At 40.5% G+C, this 22,976-nt stretch overlaps 1 protein-coding gene across 2 annotated transcripts; it reads left to right on the top strand.

Annotated features, from left to right (window-relative positions):
- The first annotated feature begins 93 nt into the window (after positions 1 to 93).
- ERCC3 (ERCC excision repair 3, TFIIH core complex helicase subunit) lies at positions 94 to 22,671 on the top strand. Of its 2 annotated transcripts, XM_054830946.1 has the most exons (15): positions 94 to 153; positions 318 to 523; positions 1,689 to 1,925; positions 2,579 to 2,628; positions 3,958 to 4,093; positions 4,307 to 4,471; positions 5,380 to 5,584; positions 6,647 to 6,961; positions 8,182 to 8,366; positions 11,611 to 11,813; positions 15,173 to 15,269; positions 15,458 to 15,575; positions 16,760 to 16,878; positions 20,843 to 20,995; positions 21,825 to 22,671. In XM_054830946.1, the coding sequence occupies exons 1-15, from the start codon at positions 135 to 137 to the stop codon at positions 21,957 to 21,959; spliced, it is 2,343 nt and encodes a 780-aa protein (XP_054686921.1). In that variant the 5' UTR covers positions 94 to 134; the 3' UTR covers positions 21,960 to 22,671. The 2 variants fall into 2 exon arrangements, with proteins under 2 accessions (XP_054686921.1, XP_054686922.1); XM_054830947.1 differs by lacking the exons at positions 20,843 to 20,995; positions 21,825 to 22,671 and adding an exon at positions 18,935 to 20,829.
- Positions 22,672 to 22,976: the final 305 nt, after the last annotated feature.

The following is a 22,976-nucleotide window of genomic DNA, read 5'->3' as shown; positions in this document are numbered from 1 at the left end:
GCCTTGCCCCGCGGCGGGGGCGGTCCCGGGAACAGAAAATCGACGGCGCTCGGTGTGGGGCCGCCTGCTCTGTGCCTCCTCTCCTCCCGCGCGGCGGAAGTGACGTGCCGGCTGGGCGCTGGCGTGCGGCGGCCATGGGCAGGAAGGAGCGCGGTGAGCGGCCGGGGCGGGCGGCAGCCCGGGGCGCGGAGCGCGGCCGGGAGCGCCGCGGGGACGGGGCGGGGTGGGGGGAGCGGGCCGGGGCTGGGCTGCGCTGGGGTGCCGCGGGGCCAGGCGGCGTCCGCGCCGCCTCGTCACAGCTCCGGCTTTGCTCCCAGATAAGAAGAAGTCCAAGAAGCGCCATTACGATGACGACGAGGACGATGAAGACGAAGCTCCCGGCAAGGAGTCGCAGGAGGCGGTGCCGTCCGCGGCGGGGAAGCAGGTGGAGGACAGCGGCACCAAGGTGGACGAGTACGGGGCGAAGGACTACAGGCACCAGATGCCCCTGAAGGCCGACCACGCCTCGCGCCCCCTCTGGGTGGTACGTGCGGCGCGAGGCCTCCGCCGTTGGCCGCTCCGGAGGCGCGCGCGGCTGCCGGTGACCGCGGTTTGTGACGGGGCGCGATGCGCCGCGGACGGCTCCGGCTCTGCAGGGCGTGTTCGCGGGCATTGCCCCGTGAAGAAGCCGGGAGCGTGCCGCAGGCCGGCCCGCAAACCTGCTGCGCTCCCCGGAGCCCCGGGTCGGCAGCTCGCCCAAAGGGAGGTTTGTCCCGGTGCTGGTGGGCCTGGCGGAACCCGCGGTGCCTGCGGGCGCGGTGCGGCCGGGAGCAGCGTGAGGCCGCCCGAGAGAACGGCACCTGCCCGCGCCTGGGAGCCCCGCGGGAAGCCCGGGCGAACTTGCTCCTTCGTGCCAGCAGCCTCCTGGCAGGTCCCATCTGTGTCGGGCGTCCCTTGCTGGGGGTGCGCGTTGACCGGGCAGGGCAGCCGAGCACCTTACGCTTCTGGGAGGGAAGGAGGTAAAACGGCTCGTGGAAGTGACTGTTGGCTAATGACACAGGTGGTTGCAGTGACGCAGCAGCAGGGTTGGAATGAAATAGCCTTAAGACACGCTGGTTGTGTCTTCTATAACTGGTGCTGTTTGTTTTTTCTACCCTGAAAGGGACATCAATAAACTTGTCCGAGGCTTGGCTAGTAGTACAAGCGTATAGAGAAGAGGTGGTTGCCCTGCCAGTGCCCACAGGGCATCTGTTACTGAATGCTGTGACACACAAGTGCCATTTTTCATCATCTGTGCCACTTGTTTCATGTAAAATGAGTGAGGAGTTTTGTTTTGTTTCAGGGGAATAAGGCTGGAAGCTTGTCTCTGCTCGAGCAATTTGCTTAGCGTTAAAAAAGAAAAAATACCCCAATGTGTCAGTCTGGAAAAGCTTCAGCGACCTGGGTGGGGTTTATTCGTACTGCTATAGAAGGGACATGGACAAATCAATGTCTGGACCCTTTAAGATGACAAAATTTGGATGTTCCTGTGTCTCCTTTTGTTTTTTCTTGTAACTTTGTTGTTAGGGCAAACACTTTTTTTGAAACCCTATGATGTGTTACTACCGAAATGGTGGACCATCTGTATTGTAATGGCTGCTTTATAGGAAATTCCTGATTCTGTTCAACTAACACTGTTGTGCCTTCAGCATTTCTTTTTGTTTCTGTAGGCTCCTGATGGCCATATTTTTCTGGAAGCCTTTTCTCCAGTTTACAAATACGCGCAGGATTTTTTGGTTGCCATTGCTGAGCCTGTGTGCAGACCAACCCACATTCACGAATACAAGCTGACTGCTTACTCACTGTACGCTGCTGTTAGTGTTGGCCTACAAACAAGTGACATCACAGAGTATTTGCAAAAACTGAGCAAAACTGGTGTCCCAGATGGAATAATTCAGTTTATCAAGGTGAGGCTATTTTATTGGCATAGGAAATATATCTACTGCTACTAGTAAAATCCTTTCTTGCTGCCTCTGCTTAGATTATTTTTTTTAATCATTGGTTTTAATCATCTTATTCTATCCTGTCACTGTTTCAAGAGATCAGAGGCTTTATCTTGGTTTTTTGTCGTTTTCTATAGCATATTGTTGCACACATACTATTTTCACCGTATATCTTGTGGAGTTTATACCTTTTTAAAAAAAAAAAAAAAGCACACCGAAGCGTCTGTGTGCACACTTTCAGCCCGTAGGAATTGTATGTGGGGAGGGTTTGCTCAGATTTGCTCTGGAAGAAGACTGAATGCGGGAAGCAGTCTGGAGTAGCTGGACACTATAAAACATAGCCTGCCTTATTCTGCAAGTATGTTCTTGCAGTCTTGGAAGCAGATTGGAATTGGGTATGAAAACTGAATATCTGTGACTGATCTCCTGTGTGAGATGGCGTGTGCGTCTTCTGAAAACACCTTTTCAGGTTTGTTCCATAAGCATAATGACATTGCAAGTAAACGTTCTTTGATAGCATGCTTCCCCACAAAGACCTGAACTGCATGGCAGCATTTGATCCCAAACCTGGAATTGCTGTTTTGCACCTCCTAATGACTGCTCTTGTTCATTTGTAGCTGTGCACTGTCAGCTACGGGAAGGTGAAGCTGGTACTGAAACATAACAGGTAGGTGTCTTCTTTCTTAACTGGTGTGGCAGAGGAAGTTCTCCAGACACGCAGCTGTGCGTAAAGGAGTGGTCTCGGTAGGTGTTGAGTCCTCCAGCTCCTGGCTGAGTGTATCATCTATCAATACAAGATGACTTTGTCAATTGTTGAAGGTGTTTAATACACTAGTCAATGAATTCAGTTTGGCTGTCCTGAGCTACTAGTGGTTGTTACTACGTTTTTAAAAATAGGTTGTGAATTTGATACTCGAGCTTGCTTGTTTATTGCTTGGACTTGCAACGTATCCTTAAGGTTTTTAGATAATTTTTTCATGTATTCCTTCCGAATTTACCTGAGTCTGGTTAGACAAGTTTTTCTACAACTGTCCTTCAGTCTCGTGTATTCTGCCTTGTAATCCGTTATTCAGGAAGCATAAGCAAATCCATTGGCAGGAGGTGTGTGCTTGTTCCTGGGTTGAAGCTGATTTGTTTTAAACATAGAAGGTGATGTTGGAATGGACCTCAGCTAGGTTAGAGCTGATCAATTTTATCTAAAACTATGATTCTGCCATAAGGAGAGAAAAGGAAGGAGACAGCAGAAGCCTGAAGCCTATGTCTGCACCTTCCCTGTGTTTTTTCTCTTTCTCCTTGTATTTCTTCTGCATAATTCTCTGTTGTCTGACAGCCACAGATAAACCCTAGGACTAGAATCTAATGCTCTGCTTGTGCTGCTACTTTTTAGCAGGGTTTTGTCCTCTTCCTAGGTGTTTGTGAGAAAAAGATTTCTCCTATGCTAGTTTGGACTTAGGTCTCTCTTGGCTCAAACTTTACCTGTGATCTCCAACGAGCATCATTATGGATGAATCTCCAGGGAGAGAAGCAATTTCAAGATGCACTAATTTATATTTTTAGATGGGTTGTGTTTTGGAGGTTTTGGGGCTTTGTCTTTTGAGTTTTAAAGTCCTGCCCACAGGACCAAAACCCACCACATCCAGTGTTTTCACAGACTCACCTCAATTCAGTCTCCAAAAAATTGACTAGTGTCACATGTCACAAATAAGACTTGTATGTGAGAGCGCTCTCCAGGCAGTTCTGCTGGAGTTTTCCCACTCATGTTAGAGAGCATTTGAGCAGGATGGATAACTGCAAAGTATGTGTTGTTTTTGGTGTAAGACATCTTTTAAAAATTTTGATCACCGTAATTTCTTTATTTTTAAATTACTGCCCCCAAGATGAGATACCTGAGAGTGCATCTGGGATAGCTATTTATTTAAGTGTTTGTGCCACTCTTCCTGTAAGTTATTCATTTGATTAGTTTATAAAAACGTTTTTCTTTGTTCTTTAATTTTAGGTATTTTGTGGAAAGTACCCACCCTGATGTCATTCAGCAGCTTCTGCAAGACCATGTTATTAGAGAGTGTCGCCTGAGAAATGCCGAGGGTGAAGAAACAGAGCTCATTACAGAGACGTTCACAAGTAAATCAGCGGTATGTTTGGGCATGTTTTAATATGATTCAATTAACGTTAGATGAACTGTTGTAGTTTGGAGGGGTTATTGTTTGTTTGTTGTATCAGTGGTTGCTTTCAGTTCTGTCAGCAATGATCTGTGCCTCCTGAATGAGCCCTAATTGGGGGGGATGGACTGTGGGGGGTTATCTCTAATGAAACCCTTGGTGAAAATTCCTGTCCGTCTTTCTCAGATTTCCAAATCCAGTGAAGGTGGCTTTGGTCCGTCAACATCACAGGGCACAGATGCTCAGAATAAGCCAGATGTCCCAGCTGACTTATTTGAGTTTTATGAACAGATGGACAAAGATGAGGAGGAGGAGGAAGAAACGCAGACAGTGTCTTTTGAAGTCAAGCAGGTACGAGTATTTTAGTCTCTGCATTTGTAGCTTTGGGGGACATGCCCAGGACTTGCAAATAAGCATGAGAACTAAGAGTACTGTGGCTCTTTGGTAGGTGAGATCACTGGAAGTCATGAACGTTTCTTTCCTCTTGCCTTCCAAAATGTTAGGATCTTCATTAGAGGGGGCGGCAGACTGGGTATTGTTCCTTCGCCACCCACAAGACAGTTGGTTTTGGGGTTTTTTGGGTTTTATTTCTGGTTTTGTTTTGGATTTATATTTGCAGAAGGAACTCTTGATGGTTCTGATTTCGTAGCTGGAGGTTGGGGCACAGTTCTGGCTTGACCTTCAGAGCCCTTTTGTAAAATTTCTCAAGTTGTTTTTGGACTCGGTGATTCCAATGATGTATCACAGGGGAAAACAGACAATTTTTTAAAAGATAACTTAATAGCTATTTTGTTTATGTTAAACAACCCAAACCTTGGTGATTGAGTCAGCCTGTCGTTGTGGTGGAATAACTGCATCACCAAGGTATGGAGGTTTTCCACATAACAGATGTGCAGCTTTGGTAGGTCCTTCTGTGTAACACACAGAACCTTTTGTGTCTGTTATTCAGCTCTTTGTTGCAGGACTTCAGGGTGTAGTTTAGTCACTGCCAGATAAACAATGCATCTGAGATTAATGCGTCATGTTCTTCCATCTGTCTAAAGAGTCCTCTCTAATGTCGACTGTTACATAAAATGTTTGAGGGGGGCAGGGTGGTCATGAATAAAGTTTTTGGAATAAACTAACTCTTGGCAGACTTCATGAGTGTAAAAGATAAATGTAACTTCACATGGTACTATGTAATCTGGTTGTTTGGGGGGAAAAAAAGAATTAATTCAGATGTGAAGAATTTACCATCTGACACTTTGTTTCCTCTCCAGGAGATGATTGAAGAACTTCAGAAGCGTTGTATCCATTTGGAGTACCCCTTGCTGGCAGAATATGATTTCAGAAATGATTCTGTGAATCCTGATATTAATATAGATCTGAAACCTACAGCTGTCCTCAGGCCCTATCAGGAGAAAAGCCTAAGGAAGATGTTTGGAAATGGACGAGCCAGATCTGGTGTTATTGTCTTGCCATGCGGTAAATTGCTGGGTTGATTTTTAGGGGTGTTGTTCTTTATTCGCCTGTAGTAAAGTACTTTCCAAATATGACAGCTGCTTAGATTTCAGATAGTAGTAGGGACTGTTCTGGATACCTGTTAGTTTTTAGCAACTCTGTGGCAAGGCTGTGGTGAGGGAGAGCCCAGTTGATAGAGCTGTCAGGAGTCTGCTTAACAGTGCTGTCAGTATCCCTGCAGCGACTGAAGAACTGATGTGGGTTGTGGTAGCTTCAGGTTACCGTTCATGCTTTCCCTGTTCCCTCTGTCAGCTCTGCTGATCTTCCAGTGAAAGGTAAAGCTGTTGGCATTGGAATCATCTGTTCCTTGGCTGGGAATAGAGAGTCTGGGGGGGAACTAGGAATAGAAATATGGTATAATGGGGGTGCAAGGAAGAAAAGAGCTTGCACACACAAGTTCTAGTCAGGGGAGCTTGAGAAAGAAATGAGGGATGTGCAGATTGGGACAACCTAAAGGAAGCAATGGAAAAGGGAGAGAACTTAAAGGAAACAATGGAAGAGGGAGAGAACAGGAGACTGCATGCCAGTGCCCTTGGTATTGGGGTTGGAGGAGGCACACGGGAGATACGTTGAGGGCCTGAGAGAGTGTGTAAGGGATGCTGGAAGAAGTGTGGAGGAGGACTAGAAAGATTTAAGGACTTGCTATGTGGGGGAATGAGGATAGCTGATGGGGGCAGTGGGATAGATCACCTCTAGGGGAAGCTTTCTGGAGCCACCTGGAATTTAACATGCTTTTGAAATTAAGAAAGCATTAAAATGATTGCATCTAATTGGCAAAGCCATTGTTTACAATTATTTTCTTGAGAAAAAAAGTTACATGTCCAGTAGACAATCCAGCTTGTTTTTTAGAAGTGAATACTCCATTTCTTTCAAACTGTTATAGTAAAAAAGAATGAAGAAATTGCCCTTAGATGATTTCATATCCTCTCACAGTTTTCCTGTTTTCCTTTGCTCATTTTTTTTTCCCCTCCTACTCCAGTGATATCTGAGAGATGACTAATGGATATTACTCTTCTTCCTCTGCAGGTGCTGGCAAGTCTCTGGTTGGAGTGACAGCTGCTTGTACTGTCCGCAAGCGGTGTCTGGTCCTTGGGAATTCTGCAGTGTCTGTAGAGCAGTGGAAAGCCCAATTCAAGATGTGGTCCACCATTGACGATAGTCAGATATGTCGGTTCACTTCTGATGCCAAAGACAAGCCCATTGGCTGTTCTATTGCTATCAGCACATATTCCATGTTGGGACACACAACGAAAAGATCCTGGGAAGCAGAAAGAGTAATGGAGTGGCTTAAAAGTCAAGAGTGGGGCCTTATGATACTTGACGAAGTGCATACTATCCCTGGTAAGGAAATGGTGTGCAAACCTTTCATGTTACATACACTGTTAATGTTACCTTGCTCTTTTAGAAGTGGTGGTTTTTTGCTGTCTTTTTCATGATTAATATAGTGAGTAAACCCCTGGCTTAGGGTTTTGAGACAAGTCAACTGCCTTGTTCTACTTTCTTTTTTTCTTCGCCGCCCCCTCCCCCCCCCAATAGTACAGAGTTTAGCTGACCATTTGTTTTCTGAAATCCTTCAAATTAGACACTGTGTTTTCTGTAATGGCAGCATAAAATACAAGTGCCTTCTCCTTCTGTGTAGGTTGATAAAGCCCTCTTAAGATACCTGAACTACGTTTATATAATATTGCTGTAGACAAATTTGAACAGGAGAGGAACTCATCTGCCTTCTTTTCTTTTGAGAATATAGCAGCACTGTAGGCTAGCATTTAATATCTGTTTCTACTCAATAAAATATGAGTTACCATAGTGATTACTGTGCAGAAATAGCTGTTGTATTTGAAATTACTGTGTAATTGAGATCTATGCTCTTGGAAAGCAATAACGTAGTATTACAGTGTCTGTGGAATAATCCTGACTAAAAATACCACCCAGGATTCTGTTAGCTGCTCTACCTTGTTCTCACGATTTCATTTGAATATAATTTGGTGTTTACAGAAATGATGGATTTCAGAAGTAGACCTTGATGATTAACTGCCATTTTATCAAAGTAGCAAATTTCTGCCACTGTTCTTCCACTTCCGTTCTTTCTTGGTTTCATAAAAACTAAGGTATAGGATCTCCTCTCTATCTTCAGATTCTGCTATTACAGGATCTCTAGCAATACTAAAGATGAGTAACTGCCATATACTAGAAGTCCTGAATGTGGCAGAGTCAGCCAAGACTCGTTCTTTCATCGTTCTGTCATCATTCTTTCTATGAAATATGACCTAAACCAAGCCATGTAACCTCTGGGTATATTAATTTTCTCTTGGGGAATAATACAGATGTCAGAAGGTTTACTGGGATTTTCAGAGCACACTGAAGATGTAAACTAAAGTTGCAACCAGTGTGAAGTTTTGCTCTAACAGATTTGTTAGAAGTGTATGTGAAACAGGGTAAAATTTCCCACGCTGTGCTTGCTTTGTGTTCAGGAGTTGATGAAAGTGTTTTTTTAAGTTTCAGTGTTTGTCTTCTAAATCCATTCAGGAAAGTAAACAGAAAATTTGTCTTGCATTTCTTAGCAAAAATGTTCAGACGTGTGCTCACTATTGTCCAAGCTCACTGTAAACTGGGGCTGACTGCTACCCTGGTCAGAGAAGATGATAAAATTGTTGACCTGAACTTCCTGATTGGACCAAAGCTCTATGAAGCCAACTGGATGGAGCTGCAGAACAGTGGCTACATTGCTAAAGTCCAGTGTGCTGAGGTGATGCTCTGCTTTTTGGTACTACTAGTGTTTATTTAGTGTGCTTATAACCGGTTTTTTTTCTTTTTTTTTTTTTTAAGGAAGAAGTATAAAGTTGTAAATATGTAACTGGGAAAAACAAGTGCCCTTGTGACTTTTTGTTTACTTTGTAGCTTAGGCCAGGCTGTTGCTGGTTATTACGAACATGTGGGAAATCCAGTAGCCATGTGTTCTTCAGAGTGACTTCAGCACTCTTTCTCTTTGCGGGGATTGCTGTGCTTGATCGGCTGTCTCCAAGTTAGTATTTGGAAACGTGAATGGTGGTTGCAGTATCGTAGACCTAGTTCAATGCACTTGACATTCATGTTGTCTGACTTGGCTTCATATCTTAAGCTCAGGTGTCTGGTAGCGTAACATCGTGTCATGATGACCATGACATCAGGTGGTATGCTGGAAGGTACTTTTTAGAGACTTCTGTTGGTGGACAGTCTGTAGTTGTTTGAGGAAAATTCTTGTAACTCTTAAAACGAAGGATAGTAGAAAGTTTAGAAAACATGAGAAAATACCTGCTTATTTCAAGCCTGAATGCATGAGGGTGAAAATTGCGAACATAGGACTGGATCTTACTGTTTTTTACCAATATAATGGTGCATGACCTCTGATCTTTCCATCATATGGATGAGAGAAAAGTCTGGTATCAGAGCAGTGGAAACACTGCTTTCACACAGGAACATTAGAACATTAAAGGAACCTTTCTGGATCAGACTAACGGTCTCACTTAATACAATGTCTCTGATAATTGTCAAGGATGATACTTAGGGACCAGTGTAAAAACAGGGCAAATATATCTGTTACTTCTCATGACACTTCTTCAAGCCCTCAATCGTTTATGAGCTCTACCTGGTTTCTGTGTAACCATCAGTGGGTTTCTTTTTCATAAACTTGTCCGGACTCCCATTGAATGGAAATAAAGTTTTAGCAGCTACAACATACTGTGGTAGAGTTTCATAACTTAACTGTCTCTTGGGTTTTTCCTGGGGTTTTTTTTTGCTTAGGTTTTTTTTTTTCATTGTTTGTGGGGGGTTTTGTGTTGTTTTTTGTTCTTGGTTGCTGGTGTTTGTTTTTGTTTGGTTTTGTGGGGGTTTTTTTTAAACAAGTCTTGCTAGTTCCATGCAATTCTTCCTTGCTCTTGTACTGGAATAAAAAATGCAGATGCAGATCAGCTGTTCTCAGTTTGAACTTTGTGCAAATTGGAGGTTGTAAAAGGAAAAAAACCCACAATGATTTCTAAGTAATAGAATGCAGGTGAAGAGCATCTTGAAAATAACTGGATTGAAGGCAGAGTAACCAGTCTGCAAATTCAAATGTGACTGTTTGAACACTTTGGTTAATTTTGCCTTGGGAGTGTAATTCCTTTCAGTCCTTAAACTGTCCTTTAGACATTGAAAAGTAAAGCATGGGCTACCTTTCTTCTGAATGAGGTGAAAATTCTGCATGTTTATAGTCTTTACGCCAATGATTTGAAATAACATTTGATGGGAATACCAAAAGCAAAGAATCAAAGAAGCCAATGTTGATGGCTGATAAATAACAAGTCTAATACATGCACAACTTCATTGCATGTTTGTTTGAATTTTCTCACCATGTTGTTGAGCAGTAGGATCTTTAATGAACTTGCCATATTCCCCTAGCCGAAAAAGATGTCTGGTTTGCTCTGTAAGTGCAGTTCTTTCCAGGTGGCAAGAGAGGGCAGTGCTGCTGTCTGATAAAGCAGGTCATGGTCACTGCAGGTACTGCTCTTTTGCTGCTCTAAAAGAGAACAAGCAGCACAGTTTAAAAAGTTAAAAGAATTTTTTTAAAAAAAACACACCCCCCCCCCCAAAAAAAAAAAACAAACCAACAAGCCTGTTCTTTAATTATATTTTCAGAGTTTTGTAATTTACAAATAATCTCTTTCCCAGCTGCCATACTGATTTTTTGGCTTGGAGTGCGCATCTTGCATAATGTAAAAATCATTGGGGTGAGAAGTAGATTTTATCCATTTTCAATTCCAGAACAGAGTACAAATACAAATCAAAATATATTCAGTTTGCCATGTAGTCAGAGGCATTGAGCAATACATGAATTATTTTACTACAATCAAACGTTCAGTATTCATATCTCATTCTCACTTTGAAATACTGTCTTCTCATTTAAGAATTTTAAATCTTTCATGTAGACAGCATACAATAACAACGGGGCCTATTCAATGCATAAGTTTATTGTTAATGTAGTCAAGGGATGAAAAAAGCCTCATCTAGCACTTAACTCACTGGAAAAAACATTTTGAAACAAAAATTAAGTTCTTAACAGTACAGAACAATTCAGGTTGCTTAAATAAACTCCTGTAAATTGTCACCTACCTTCCTTAGCTGAACGATGGTTACGAAAGGGGCTTTTCTTTGCAATACTCTTAATTTGTACTGTGCAGTGGATATGCGGCAATAACCCATGTACAGCAGAATTAATGTCTTCTAAATTATATGCAATATAGATAGTGTTATTTCACTGGCATAAACTTTTAAACTTCATAATTTCTTCTATTTTCATGCTACAGTAGAAAATATATCTCAGTAAGTCTAGACTTGCACAGTACTACGATATGTGTTTACATAATAAAATAATTGCTTTGGGAAAACTATTGAAAACTTCTAATCAATCCCAGTGTTTTCAAATTTGTAGACTCAATAGCTGTTAAAATAAAGGTCACTCCTTTGTGGGTATATGAAGAAAAGATTAGTAAATTTGTTCTGTAATGAAGACTAAATGTATGTCTCAGCTTTCAGAATATGGATGAAAATCAATTTTTATGGAAAAAGCTTTGACTGCTGTGACAGGGAGATTACAGAGACAGTTCATTCCCTTAATTATTGCTCTGTAAACAGTAGTAGCATTCAGTCAAATTATTGAGCACGAAACATAAAGGAAATGTCTTCCAGTCTTGTTCCACTCCCACTGCCTATTTCTGTCGTGGATCTCCCTGCCAAAGCATTTTTGAAGGCCAGAATATTAATGAGGTTAAACAGAGTTTGGCAGTGGTGCTGGAGACTATGCCAACCAGTAGTTTTCATTTTGGTACAGAAATTACTGTGTTAAAAACTGTGGCCTGTGCTATACGGAAGTCATAATGCATTATCATTCTCCCGATATTTTTTCAATTCCCACTGGAATAAAATAAATAACAGAGTGTTACTTTGTGTGTGTGTGTGCATGTGTTTTATTCTAGGTTTGGTGCCCAATGTCACCTGAATTTTACAGAGAATATGTAGCTATCAAAACAAAGAAACGGATACTGCTGTACACCATGAACCCAAATAAATTCAGAGCCTGCCAGTTCCTGATTAAGTTTCATGAGCGACGGAATGATAAGATCATCGTATTTGCTGACAATGTGTTTGCACTGAAGGAGTATGCAATCAGACTTGGGAAGTAAGTGTTTGCAACCAACGATGGCTCTGTTGTTTTCCTCCTTCCTGGAAAATTGCCTTGTAATCTTGCAGCTTTTAGTAGTCTTTAGATATTTCTTGTAATACTTTGATTTAACTCCAATCCTCCTGTATGAAAAGGAGCTCGGGAGGGTATATTTTGGGCAGATTTTATTGATGCTGCAACGTTATTGTGGTGTAGAACTGCTTGAAAAGAATCTCTGTTTAGCAGTTGCCTCAGAGGAGTTGTCATCCAAGATTTCTGTGAAAGACCGTTAGTATTTCTCCATCTATTTTATTGTTATTAAAAGCCAGTGGAAAAATGAGGGACTTTTAAAAATATCACTAGTAGTATTTTTTTAACGGGTGGTAGCTTCCCCTTGTCTCTCTGAGACAAAGGTTTTCAAATATATGCTCTCTGGATCTTTCAGGATCTTTTGGGACTCAGGGCACTCCTCTTCAGGTACTTCAAAGGTCCTCACCTTCTCTAAAAAAAATAAGACAAACTTTTTTGGGATCCGTGTTGTACCAGTGCACTGCCTAGAACTACTGTAATCATTTAATAAATGAAAGGATGCTGCTCCCGCAAGCTCCTTGGCCACTTTAAGTGACTCTGACATGAGTGCAGTTACGGAAGGTTGTACACATAGAGTTTAGTGAGGGGTTAGCATCAGTGTGTTTATAGGATTTGCGGAGGGATGATCAGAGAGAGTGTTTGCCAGGATCACATGTAGAGCAATTCTTGGGGAAAATAAGTGTAGAAACTGGCCTCATACTTTGACAAGCCCAATTAACATGTTGCTGGAAGCTGTGGGGCATTTTCATGTCTAGGAATTTCAGCAGTACTTCTTAGCAAAACCACAAACAAGCCTTAGATTTTCCAAAATTCACGATCATTTTTGACTGTAGTTTAACAGCCATGTTGTGCTGACTTGCTGTGACATCAAATAGTAAGCAGAGCTAATGGTGCTGGATGAATTCCAACACCCGTGGTCTCTTTCATCATTTTTTTTTAATCTGTCTGGACAGAGATTAGCTGTAATGATGCCTCTGGAATGTCCCTAAGCAGTGTTTAGTGCATCACAGAAAAAGCCTTTACCAAAGGCGATGCTGGGAGGGAGTGCTTGCTAAGTAGCAAAACAGTTGTTAAGTGGGGTAGATGCTGTAGAGCATGGCAGGAAAACCAGTTGAGGAAATACTAGGTGCTTGCTTTTCATGTTCTTGAGTGAATTCTCATTCCTCACATTACATATGGAGCTCCAGGTTGTACAGCTGTCAGTGTTAGCCAGAAAGGAGGCTTGCAGCGCTGGATGAAGGTGAGGGAGTCTTTATTTTAACCAGAGACGTTTCTATCGTAGTTTGCTGTGAGCGTGCTGAAACAAGGGGAGCTGTGTGTGAGGAGGAGAGAGCAGCTGTCTCTGTCAGCTCCTTCCTTTGCCCGCCTACCCCTGGTACCAGCAGGGAAACACCATGCACCTGATAGCAGGAGTTGTTTTGACTATAATTTTTGGGGCCACAGAATTCAAGCTTGCATAGCCAGCTTTTACTCTGTCATGAGTCTGTAATCCAGTGTTGTATAGTTCATGTGCTGACTGGCTTTTCCTGGTGTTATTGATATGTTTAAATAACTGTTTCTGAAGGACTATGCCTTGCTGTTTTTGACAGTTATGTCAGTTAATGGGAGACAGATCTGTCTTTGCAAATCCCTCAAATACCTTTTTGCAATGAGGTAAAGGGGTCATTTAAAAAAAAGTCTAGCATTGGATGTTCTCGGTTCAGGAAGGTACTCAGACACGTGTTAGTGAATCACTGTCAAGTAGGATCCAGGGCAGGTGAAATAGCGGATAGGTAGCCAGGAGTTCTAGGTTATCCTGTTCTTAAAAAAAATAATGTGTTTGAACCATTACTTGGTGGCCTTAAGAAATAGAAGGCTTACAAATGCTTTAATTTTAGTTTCTGTTTAAATTATCCATTTAAGTTTTGTTGGGGATTAAAATCATCACAATTTAAATATTAAATGAAACTTCAAATAAGGCTTAAAGTATTACTGAATGCTACTGATCAAATAACAACGGTATCGTTTCAGAGTTGACTCATTTGCCACTTTCATTTTTTAGCTGTGTTTTTCTAGAGATCTGGTTATGCTAAATAGAATAATTAGATTACAGGTGACTAGGATTGTTTAGTAAAAGCAAAACTAGAGTAAAGTTCGTCGTAAAGAAAGCAAGAGGCGTCAACGCACAAGAGTTAGTCGATAAAAATAGAAAACCTTAGTACTGTGCACTGCATGTTTATGTCCAGCTACCACCTGTGTTTGTGCAGTATTAAAAGTTAAATGAAACATTTGAGATTGGTTCCTTGTCTTAGAAATAATGTATGGAAGTGTGAACAAAGTAGAAATTGTAGAACTTGATTCCTGTTTTTGGAGATTCTTGTTAACAAGCATTTGGAAAAGTAGTGCAACAGATGAAAAAGCAGTGGCTATGCACTCCTGTATGCCTCTCATTTTTTGTGGGCTTTGCCATTTCTAGCTTCTTTTTAAAAAAACAAAAAGCAAAACGAAACAAAAAAAACCCCAATGCCCCCCAAAAAACCCAAACTCTGCTTAGGCAGAAAAGAAGAAAACAGTCAGACTCTAGAGAGAATCTTGGGAAATTCATAGTAGCCCAAGTTGCTCATGAAGCCTTTGGGTGACTGAGAATTTGTGTGAGCCTTTTGGATTGAGATGCTAAAGGTTCCCAATGATTCATCATCAAACGTTAGAAACCTTAGGTGAAGTGCCACTGTGGCCATGGAACGTTTGGGACCTTGTTCTCATTTCAGTAGGTCCAGAAGGTATTAGGAGGGGCCAGGGGTTAGCTTCAAAAGCAAAAAATAATTTTTCCCAGCGCAATATCCAACACCAGCTTGTGATACTCAGCATATCATTGATCGAGCAGCCTGGATTTTCAAGTGTTTAAATAGGAAGCAAAGGTTGCAGCTGTCAATGTGCTAACTCAGTAGATTTGAGGAAAAAAATTTCTTATGTTAACAGCTGCCTTCAGTCTTTCATGTAGGCTTAGCAAATGTATTCAGTCTGTTGATCTACAGCTTCATTGGTGCACGTAATTGCAAAACATTTATAACTGCCAGAATTTATTTCTGGCAGACTGAGTTGCTGCAGAGGGTTCCACAAACAACTGGGTAGCTGCCATAAAGAGCCAAACAAGCCAAAAGTAAAGTGCAAGCTGCACCAAAATCTGTTTTGTTTTTAAATCAATTCAGATGTGTGCTGCGCTCCTTGCCATGGTATCTTAGTACCTCATAAGAAATGATCGAGAAATCTTGAATTGATGTAATTTGTATATGTTCTGTTGTTTGCAGACCCTATATATATGGTCCTACTGCACAAGGAGAAAGAATGCAAATTCTGCAAAACTTCAAGCACAATCCAAAAATCAACACTATTTTTATTTCCAAGGTGAGGAGGACATTCAGTGTGTCATTGTGTCCATCTTCAGAGTGAACTTTATTTAAGAGTGAGTTACACATGCATGTTGTGCATTTGACATCTTTGTATCACAGCTCACAAAGGTGTATGTTGTATTAGGTCTCTGTTTATGATATATGGAAATAAGATGCTGCTCAGAGGCTGCTTCTGTGTTGTAGGTAGGTGACACATCCTTCGATCTGCCAGAAGCCAATGTTCTGATTCAGATATCGTCCCATGGTGGGTCTCGAAGACAGGAGGCTCAAAGACTGGGACGAGTGCTGAGAGCCAAAAAAGGTAAATGAGGTGCTTGTTGAGCTCTGGATCTTGGATTGTGGTACCACAGAGCTGCAGAAAGACTGGATGTTCAATGAGGCTTCTTTACATTGTCCTTGGATTTATGTTTGAGTCAAAGAGAATATATGCCTCTATACCAGTGCATGAAAATGAAGCATTGCCTGGATCAGTAAAGCTTTTGTGTTGGGAAAACTTCCAAAGGACAAAAGAGCTGAAGGAAAAGGAACTTTTTGTTCTATGGTGGTCCTTTCATTTTTTCATTCCTTGATAATTTCCTCAACATAAAATCGTTTTTAAAATGTAACAGTATTACTCTAAAAAGCAAGTCTCAAGAAAGCATGTATTTGATGCTTCAGATTACTTTCTTTTAAAAATGGGATTTGGTTTCCAGCTAGTTGTGTTTTTGCAAAACATAATCAAGGAGCTTTTTGTTTAGAAAAATGATTCTTAAAACACTTTCTCCTTGCACTTAAGATCTGCATACACTTACTCTGTGGGCAGTTTGTGCTTGTTACAGCTGAGGCTTTGTTTGAAAATGCATACAAAACCCATGTTAGTGAATTAACAAAGTCTAGTGAAACCTTGGGTTTTAAAAGAGAACTCAATGCGGTTTGGGTAACAGACCTTAAGGACTGTAAATTTTAAAAAAAATAAGTTATGCGCAGCTTGTTATATCCTGTGCTTCACACAGCCCTATGAATTATTAGCTAAATATCTTTGTTTCACCTTTTTTAGTGCAAAAGCACTGCAATCTCCAGTTTACATTGATAAAACTTTTCCTTTGTCTTTTTCTATTGAACTTTTTTCATGTGTGTTGCAATCCTTGCTCTTGACACTTTACTTCTTCTTTACATAATACACTTAAAACTGTTTTTGTCTTTCACCTTGCCTAGCATAATAAAAAAGCAGGTTCTTCTCAGAGCTCCAGTGTAATTGTGTTAGTCTACGTTTCCTTTTCTGCTTTTTCCTTTTCACCCATTCTCAAGTTATTAAGAGCAAGAGAAGGAATTTCCATGTTGTGTATGTCATGGATCAGTTTAAGGTCTGGGTGCAGCTAAACTTTGCAGATTGTTTTTTGTGGAGAGACAACTTATTTGAACACCTGTTTTCAGTATTCAGTCCTTATTTTGTTCTTGGTTGCCTGTTCCAAATGGAACTAATTACTCAGTGTCTTTGTCTCCTAGGCATGGTTGCGGAGGAATACAATGCCTTTTTTTATTCTCTTGTATCCCAAGACACTCAGGAAATGGCATATTCAACAAAGCGACAACGGTTTCTTGTAGATCAAGGTTATAGCTTCAAGGTAACTTGTCCCTTCTATTTATTATACTTCTGGCCTAAGACTATAATTTTCATGTTAGTAATTGGTCAAATACTTGAGAATTCTGGTTGTGGGATGTATTAATGAAGGTTTTGCTCACAAGCAAGAACTGTTTTCGTACTGTTTTATCGTCTGTGTTACTGTGAGGGTAGATACGAGTAGCTTAGTATGGCTTCTAGAAAGGTAAGTATTCTAACTTCAAACCAAGCACACGCTGGGGAGCGAAGCAGAGCGTTACTTGCATGGTCGGTTGATGTTCATGCTCTTCAGTTGTCCATCTGTGCAGGCCTCCTATTATACTTTGTCATACTGGTTGTGCATAAAGCATTGTTGACAGGTGTTCATGTCATAGTGGCCAGCAGCAATTCAGAAAATTTCCAAAACATCACAAGTCACAAATAATTTCCAAAGAACTCTAGTCTCAGACCAGTATTTCTGTTTCCTTGTGGCTAAAGACAACATACAACAGGCAGGGTTCATCTGTCCTACATTCATACATCTGACTCCAGGAATCAAAGTTAGCTATCTGAAGTGTCTAGCAACCCATTCCAAAACAAATACCTTTCAGGGGTCTTTGTCCACACACTAACCCTGTGTGCCATTTCCACAGCGCTGTCCAAAACCTGCAGTGGAGCAGAAAATCTGTCAGGATGCAGACACAGTGGTTACGTGTTAGCAGAAACTGTTCTGGCTAATGGAGGTCTTCAGGCTGTGCTTATTTAGCTTCCAGCAACAGTTCGATCTTCCTCTTGTCATTTTCTCTGCATGGAATAAAGTACAACACCAAAATCACTGGACTGAATAATTGATTAAGAAATTACAGTATTTACTGCAGGAAAAGACTGTTACTGCAGAGTAGAAATCTTTCTACAACTAAAACATACATGTAACAGAGCCAGGACTTGAAAGTCAGAAGTTTCCCCTAAAGTCCCTTTTGTAAAGGACTTGAATGCTGTCATTTCTCCAGACACACTTGAAAATTGTACTTCAGTTTATTATGTATCTCTCTCTGTCATCTTCTTCCAAACATAAAATGTGGTTCCACCAAATCGCCTCTATTTTACAGATTCCACAGTGTATCTCATTTATTTTTCCTTTCACCCACGGGCTGCCCCATATGCTCATCTATTGGGTTGTTAAAAGGTACCAGTGTGTCATGATAGCTCTTGCTTTTAGGTAAATTATTCCTTTACAAAAATGGAGTTTAGGGCTCTGATTAGAAGCCTTCCCAATAAGAAACATTGCTGAGAAGAAGAATAAAAGATAAGGCTCCCATATCTGCCTTTGGGGAACAAGCTGAAGCTTATGGCGTAGGCAGAATCATGCGAGACTTCGAGGAGGTGCAAGGGCAAGCAGTCTCTGCTGGATTGCACTTGAGCCGAGCTATTTCACAGCGTTTGTTCAGGAGGCATACGGGCATGACGGGACATCCCTGTGGGTAAAACCTCTCTGAACTGCAACTGTGCTGAACTACGTAATTGCTCTGTAAGCAGTGGCCCATCAAATAGAGCTTTAAGGGGGTTCTTACACCGAAACAGGCATGTCACAATCTTTATAGGTAAAAACCTTGTTTTGCTTTGTAGTGACTGTATTTTGACAAAATTGTAGATCAGTACTAAGCTGCAACTAATTACGGCAAAGGCATCTGTGTGGCTATGGCCAAGGAGATTAGAGAAATCCCTTTACTCGTATTTGAATGCCTTGGATTTTAGAACTAAGAAAGAGGTTAAAATAGAGGGATTTTATTTTGCAAGGAAGACCGAGTCCTAGGAACTTTGGTGTAATATGGGGAAAAAAGCAGTACAAGTGGCAGCTGAGTATCTGGAGCAACATTTTAGCTGGCCAGTACTGGAATGTTCTTTATTTGCTGTTTAGGAACAAAATGTTAGAATATCTATTTTCTTCTCTTTGCCAAACTTTAAGCCTTAGTCATAGCTGGCATCAAAGAATAATAGGGCTGGAAGAAACTTCCAAGAAACCATCTATTGTGTTTCTTCATTCTAAGCCAGGATCACTATATGTATGTTATTCCCAGCAGATGTTTGCTGCCTTATTCTTGAAAATTTGGAGACTCTACCTCATCTTTAGGTAATTATTTCAATGCCGACGTCCTATCCTTCAGAATTTTTGTTCCTAAATTAGTAAAAATTCATTACCCCTTTAAAAGTGTAACAGTTTTCACTTTTTTTCTAGGACTTACTTTCTTCTCACCATCTCTCAATAGCTTCATTCTCTGCTCCTCACCAAAAAGAGGACTCGAATATTTTTTTGCTAAATCACATCATTTGTCTTTGCTTCTTAAATAGGAGCCTTGTCATCACAATTTACTGCTTGGAGTTTACTGCTGGCAGGCTTTTTTCTGTTAGCTAACCATAGTTTAGTTATTTACTGTATTGTGGTTTTATTTAGAGGCTGAATGTAGGATACATTAAATTTTAAACCAATAGCAGAAGAACTCACTATATCAAAGAAAAGGGGATAACTTTAAACTTGGCATCTGTTGAACAGCTTAAAAAATGATGATGCAGTGGGAATTCTTTCCATTCTATGAATCACATTAGCACTGTTTTGCAACCACAACTGGAAAAAGGCTAACACAATTTAAAATTGCTTTTCATGAGTCCTTTTTCTTTATTTTTGAGGTGAGCATAGCACATGTCCTTCTAAATAAACAAGAAGGGGGACCATAGTGTTCCTTTAGTCATCAGGTGGGACAGGTTTCTTCCCTGAATGGATTCTTAAAGCTGGGACATTTCTTAGAAAGACATTCACTTTCAAATTAGAAATTGCCATTGACAACAGCCCACAACACTCATTATTTGTTCTAGTGTTTCACTACCCTGTTTTTCAAAAAAGTTACTTTGTGTCTAATGTGGATTTGTTTTACTTTAAGCTGTATTTATATTTTTTTATCAGTTTTTGTGATCAGATCCAGCCCAGATTACTGAGCTAATTAGTTTCTGATTGTACTGACTGAAGAGATAAGCTGAAAAAGGAAGATGAGGAGGGAAAACACTACATAATCAAGGGAAATAGCTGAATTAGAATGTCTTTCTCAAAACCTCTTCAAGTTGCAAACACAATGGGAAAACTTAGATTCTCATGTATAAGCATATGTTTACCAGAATGCATTTAACTGCAGGAAAAAATATTGTGAAATTTTCAAAATACCTGTAATGAAGAAAGCAAACTGCCTATTGTGAAGCTTTATAACAGAAGCTTGGGAGCCTTTCAATTCTTCAGGAGGTTTTTCAGCTAAAGGAGTATATGGCACTGTGTTGCCAGCAGATGGCATGTGCCCTGCATCTGTGGTTATCAAATGAGTTAATAAGAATTTCAGAGAGAACAAACGTAACAGCTAAGTTATCTTCTGTTTAAGTATGCAGATGTTGAAAGAGCCCTTTTGCTCTGCTGCTTTGTTGCAGGTTACTGCACTGTCAACAACTGATCATACATCTCAATTTGTTAGGTTTTTTTTCCGTTATTCCTCAATGCTTATGCTGGAAAGCTAGTGGATTATTTTTGTTAAATATAAAGAACTAGAGCCCACAGCATGAAGCTAAACATGGCAGTAAGTTGAATATGCTTCTGAGCTGTGTGTGCTTCGGTCAGGTTCTTGGTCAGGCTGGAATGGACAGTGTTTGGCTGACATTCTCTTGTTGAGAGCTGCTCTCTCTTTTCTCTCTCTCTTCTCTCTTCTTTTCCAAAAGGTTTGTATGTTGCATTTCCAGCTAGAATATAACAATGGGTGTGTGTATATATATGTGTGTACACCATGTAGCAGGATTTTATATATGTCTGTGCTGTCTGTAGTGTTAAGCTGTTCAGACCATTAATAAAAGTTGAAGGCAGTTCCAACAGGATATGGAATCAGAAATCCTTTTCTTGGTTTTGAATAGCTAACAGGAGGAAGAGCGCTCACCTTGTACTGTGCCCTGTTTCTTAGGTAATAACAAAGCTTGCAGGCATGGAAGAGGAAGAACTTTCATTTTCATCCAAAGAAGAACAGCAGCAGCTTCTCCAGAAAGTCCTGCAAGCATCTGACCTGGATGCTGAGGAGGAAGTAGTTGCTGGAGAATATGGTTCAAAGTCAGCTCAGGTAATGAAGAACACTTTGAAAAGGATGGTCACAAATGCAACAGAACTGGATCATTCAATTTTAATTCTAAACATGATGGCATCATTGATGCCTTAGTATCTTTGTGAAACATTGGAGAACAGATTTATTTTTTTAAGCTGCATTAGCACTTCGCTATTTGAGTAATTCGCTTTTTGGGCGCTAGAAAGAAGTTAGATACAGAATTCATGTCCTCCTCCATCATATTTGAGGAAGACGACAACAGATCTATTGTTACAGATTTTGAAGTAAATCTTTTAAGTTACAAGCAGTGAAAATATTTTAAAATATTTGAAAACATTTCAAAGATACACCTGTATCGCAGCACATACTTTTTCATGGTGGCACTGTGCTCCTTGAATCATGCCCCGATTTCCTCATGCCCAGAGGGCAGAAACATAAGGGCCACTTTGTTCATTTTCAAGAGAAGTTCTGTTATTGTAGGTCCTAGTTTGACATTTTCAGCAGCAGATACAAGAAAAATAAATAGCCTGAAACATTTATTGATAAATAAGTTAAAGTCAAGCTACAATGTGGTAATTAATTTTTTAGGGTTAGTTTTTAGCTAAATGGCATTGTGTTGAAATGCATTAGGAATTCCCACTCTAAGGTATCTTTCCATATTAAACCTTACCTATGTTTGTATACTTATGGTGAGTGGCAGGCAGTGACTTTCTTTGTAGAAAAAAAACCTTCGAAGGCTTTTTGGCATTCAGGTCACTAAATGAACAGTGCTACCCAGTAGCCAGTGGGCATCAGTAGGTTAGAGTTGGTCTGTCTAATCACGTTGGTTTTCTCCCTTTACTTGCAGGTGTCACGTCGTACGGGCACAATGAGCTCTATGTCAGGAGCAGACGATACGGTTTACATGGAATACCACTCTTCACGGAGTAAGGCATCTTCAAATAAACACATCCATCCACTGTTTAAACGCTTCCGGAAATGACGTCCTTCACGGATCCATGTACCTGTTTTCATAACTAAAAATATGGAGTTGAAATTTCTGACAGGTTCTTTAAAAGACTTTTTTTTTATACGCATCAATATACCCACATCTTTACTTAGCTATATGTGGTCTTGTGGATGAACGTGAAAGGAAAAGAAAGGAACTAAATCTTACCACAGGAAAGATACTTTCCAGTGACTGGATCCTGGTTACACCTGTCTGGTTTTCAGGGTAATTAATAGAATTTATTTTTATTGGCTGAAGACCCTTTTTCAGAAGAATTCTGGAAAGGTTTTGTAAATTAAGTTTGTACTGATGTTTGAAATATTATTTATCTGGTTATTGTGTCTGCTCAACAAAATATTGTTTTTTAAAATGCTTAAAAATAAAAATCATTCATTGAACTGAACAAATCCTGATAGGAGCACTTTACGTAATATTTTTAAACTGGGAGCTAATTTATACTTATCACATAACCGGTCTTAAAATTCTAACAAAACTTTTTGAAATATTTTGAGTTTCGAAGACAAGGAGAAAGAAGGTCTCCAAAATAAATTCAAGGAAAGCATTACCAAATACAAATAACTTCTGTGCTCCATTTTCCTCTTTTTTCTTGCTACTGTTGAAAAGTTGCTGAAATAAAGCTGTTTCCCCTGTCATTTTATTCTATTTATTAACCATGCAATAAAACCATCGTAACTGCTAAACAGCATAATGTCACTGCAAAAGTTCTTATTGAATCAAAAAGTGTTTTGATGTGTCATAAGGTGAGTTGGAAGCAGAGGTGTGAGGGGAAGATTCCCGAGTTTGGGGCTTTTTTCTTAACGAAGACTGCAGTACATTTCTAGAAAATTTGAGGAGGTGGGGATGGTTTGTGGCAGAAGAATGCTTTTTAAGTGACATCGGCTTAATATTGTAACAGTTATGTTACTGGGTATTGTATTATGAGGTGGGGTTCTTTTGCTGAGAGTTTGTAGAGCTTTAGGAACAACTTATGAAATAACATTGATCTTGATT

The sequence above is a fragment of the Grus americana genome, chromosome 6, assembly GCF_028858705.1.
Source record: "Grus americana isolate bGruAme1 chromosome 6, bGruAme1.mat, whole genome shotgun sequence".
NCBI classification, from domain to species: domain Eukaryota; kingdom Metazoa; phylum Chordata; class Aves; order Gruiformes; family Gruidae; genus Grus; species Grus americana.
This window is presented reverse-complemented; position numbering and strand designations above follow the sequence as displayed.

Bases quoted from the DNA above. Each gene is read 5' to 3' on its own strand.
- ERCC3 (XM_054830946.1), top strand. The intron at 4,472-5,379 runs GTACGAGTATTT...TTTCCTCTCCAG, and splicing joins TGTCTTTTGAAGTCAAGCAG to GAGATGATTGAAGAACTTCA. The intron at 20,996-21,824 runs GTAATGAAGAAC...CTTTACTTGCAG, and splicing joins ATGGTTCAAAGTCAGCTCAG to GTGTCACGTCGTACGGGCAC.